The following is a 2641-nucleotide window of genomic DNA, read 5'->3' on the forward strand; positions in this document are numbered from 1 at the left end:
TACCACTTGTTACACTGATCCTTTGATGTAGTATGAAATAAATTATAATGATATTAAAGGTAGAAATGGAAACCTAGAATTCACTAAGATATATCATTGTCTGAAACGAAAGTTAAACGATGTTAATGTCAAAATAGTTATCCTCCAGCTTCCCTGTGGAAGCACTTCCCTCGAGTGACATTTAAAGACCATCTCTCCACCCGTGACACTCCAAATGAGGAATGATTTAACTGATTGTGAATTTGGGGGAAAAGAGCAAAGCGTGCTCCAATCAGTCCATTGATTTTTCTCTTCTCTAATCTGTCTTCCTGCCGCAGAGAAAGTATATTTTCCAATCTGGCTTTCATCAGTAATAACGACGGTTTTTATTTTAAATTTCCATCTTCCTGATGCCTATGTTTAGTGCTTTTTTAGTTTCAAACTCAAGTAGGAAAAAATAATATGATTTATGGGCCGCCCCTAAATCTTCAATACCATTAAAAGAGTGCTATTTCCTATGATAGCTGTTCTCTTCACATCTATGACGCAGAAAATACCTGCGGGTAACCTGGATCAGGGCTGCAGGGGAGACAGTATTAGGTGCTGATTATGTACAGCTCCCAATGTGCTACCTTGACTTCTGCGCCTTTCTCTTCCATTTTTGAAAGCTTATGAGTATGCAAATGAGTGAAATTTTATTTATGGAAACAACTGACTACACTTTACGCTTTTTAGAAGTCAGTTATTCAGCAACTTTAAAACTATCCCACCATTATTAGCATGCTATTACTAACAACCAATAATCTGCAAGCTCTGACGATGATAATACACAAGTTGTCATGATCTTAGGTTGGAAACTACTGAGCGACAGCATCCCACAGGGCACCTGGCCAGCTAGGAAACGTTTTTATTCTAACCAGGAATCCTATCATAGTCTCAACCAAATGATCACACTTGCCTGGAAAACAACACTATTAATTTTCTTTGAAAAGTTCAGTGATTCCCCACCTATTATTCCAAATGCCTTTACTTAACCCAAAGATTTGTGTGCATCTGACTGCATATAAGGACTGCTCCCTTTTCATATTACACATGTTATGCACACACTGGGAACAGAATAATAACCGTGAGGATATTATTACAATGATACAAAGTTCTGACAGCATTAACCAATTGTTGTTACTGTTCAAATGCCATCATGCAGATAATTTTCACATCATTAATTACAGTGATTGTCTACAAATGCCAGCAGTAGCATTTTTTAAAGAAAAAAATAAGGTTTGGGGAAATAATACCTTGCTTAATGGAATTACACAAGTCTATGGTGAATAAGCACACATTATGTAAGAAATCGTTATTTGGAGTCTGCACTAGCACAATCACGAAAAAGAGTGAGAGTACTGTAGTCACATGCCATGCTCTATAAAATAGATCACAGAAAGTTACTATGGAAAACGTACCTCTGGACTGAAGGGTGTAACTGAACTTTAACTGATTATTGAATTAAGCTGTATGGAAAATGGCGTGACCTTAATTTACCACTTCAGGAATAATTCAACCAGTGGTACTATCATGCTCAAAATCACTCTCAGTATTTTTATCACTCTCTCTACCGCTATCACGAAAGTTTAAGTTTCAGGACACCTGGAGCATGCTGATATTTGGAAGGAAATAAACATTCTAGTAGCAGGTTTGTAGGGGGCTTTGCCAACGTGGCAGATGCAGACAGATGTTCACTTCCCTTTGCGATCTGTATCATGAAGTTCAGGGTTTCCATTAACTTCAGAGAAGACTAGCAGTGCCGAAGAGACACTGAGAGTTGTCTGGAAGTGCTGGACATGATAATGAAGCTGCAAGTCACACAGAATTAGGTGCGAAGCTCTGTGCAAAAAAACCCTATGAAACTATATGCAAAATTAAACCGCATGCTAGGCAGAAGTTTTAAAGTCAATGAACGTATTAAATGAAGGCATCCTCCTAATCCTTTTGCAGGAGATTATGGAACTTTGGTGTACCCACAGAGCTTTATATACTTTTCTAGGTAATGAAGTATGTTAAACTGGAATTTAGAAAATTGGGTATTAAACAAAAAAAAGCAAAATGGCGACTTGAATTGGCATCACTGTTACAATGTTTCTTAAACTAGCCTGTAGCTAAATGGTGACTAGGAGCACATTATCAGAGCAGACAAAACTGGGAGAATGTAACAGTTTCTATTTCTTCATCCTGTCTTTAGGGAAACTATATCTAAAACATCTAAGTAAATATTTTTAAAGACAATGTATCTCCACAGCTTGATTTCTACAAGTTCCTTTAAAATGGTCATAAAGGATATAGATAGATAGTCCTTCCTTTTTCCATTTAAGATCATGTTGTCTTCTGTCCATTTTAATTTGAGAATCTAAAAAGTTGAATGCATATAATAGAAATATTTGATAAATTTTCTGTAATCCTTACACCCAGAGAAAACTATAGATCAATGTGTTTTAAGTCTTCCAGTAATTTTATACATTTTTGAGTTAAAATATAATTCTTAGATTACCTTAAACAATGCGTCATGAACATTTTTTCATTCATTAATATGTAAACTAAGATATCATTTTAAGGCAATCATATTCTACAATTTACTTCACAATGTACCAGGATTCTATTATGTCATGTG

At 35.8% G+C, this 2641-nt stretch overlaps 1 protein-coding gene across 1 annotated transcript in view; it reads right to left on the reverse strand.

Annotated features, from left to right (window-relative positions):
- The window catches only part of USH2A (usherin), a 465799-nt gene that overhangs the window by 313978 nt on the left and 149180 nt on the right, over positions 1 to 2641 (reverse strand). The window contains exon 16 of the mRNA XM_019631633.1: positions 14 to 30. Coding sequence (XP_019487178.1) covers positions 14 to 30 — 17 coding nt within the window. The remainder of the gene's footprint in view (positions 1 to 13; positions 31 to 2641) is intronic.

The sequence above is a fragment of the Hipposideros armiger genome, unplaced genomic scaffold, assembly GCF_001890085.2.
Source record: "Hipposideros armiger isolate ML-2016 unplaced genomic scaffold, ASM189008v1 scaffold_1023, whole genome shotgun sequence".
Lineage (NCBI taxonomy): Eukaryota > Metazoa > Chordata > Mammalia > Chiroptera > Hipposideridae > Hipposideros > Hipposideros armiger.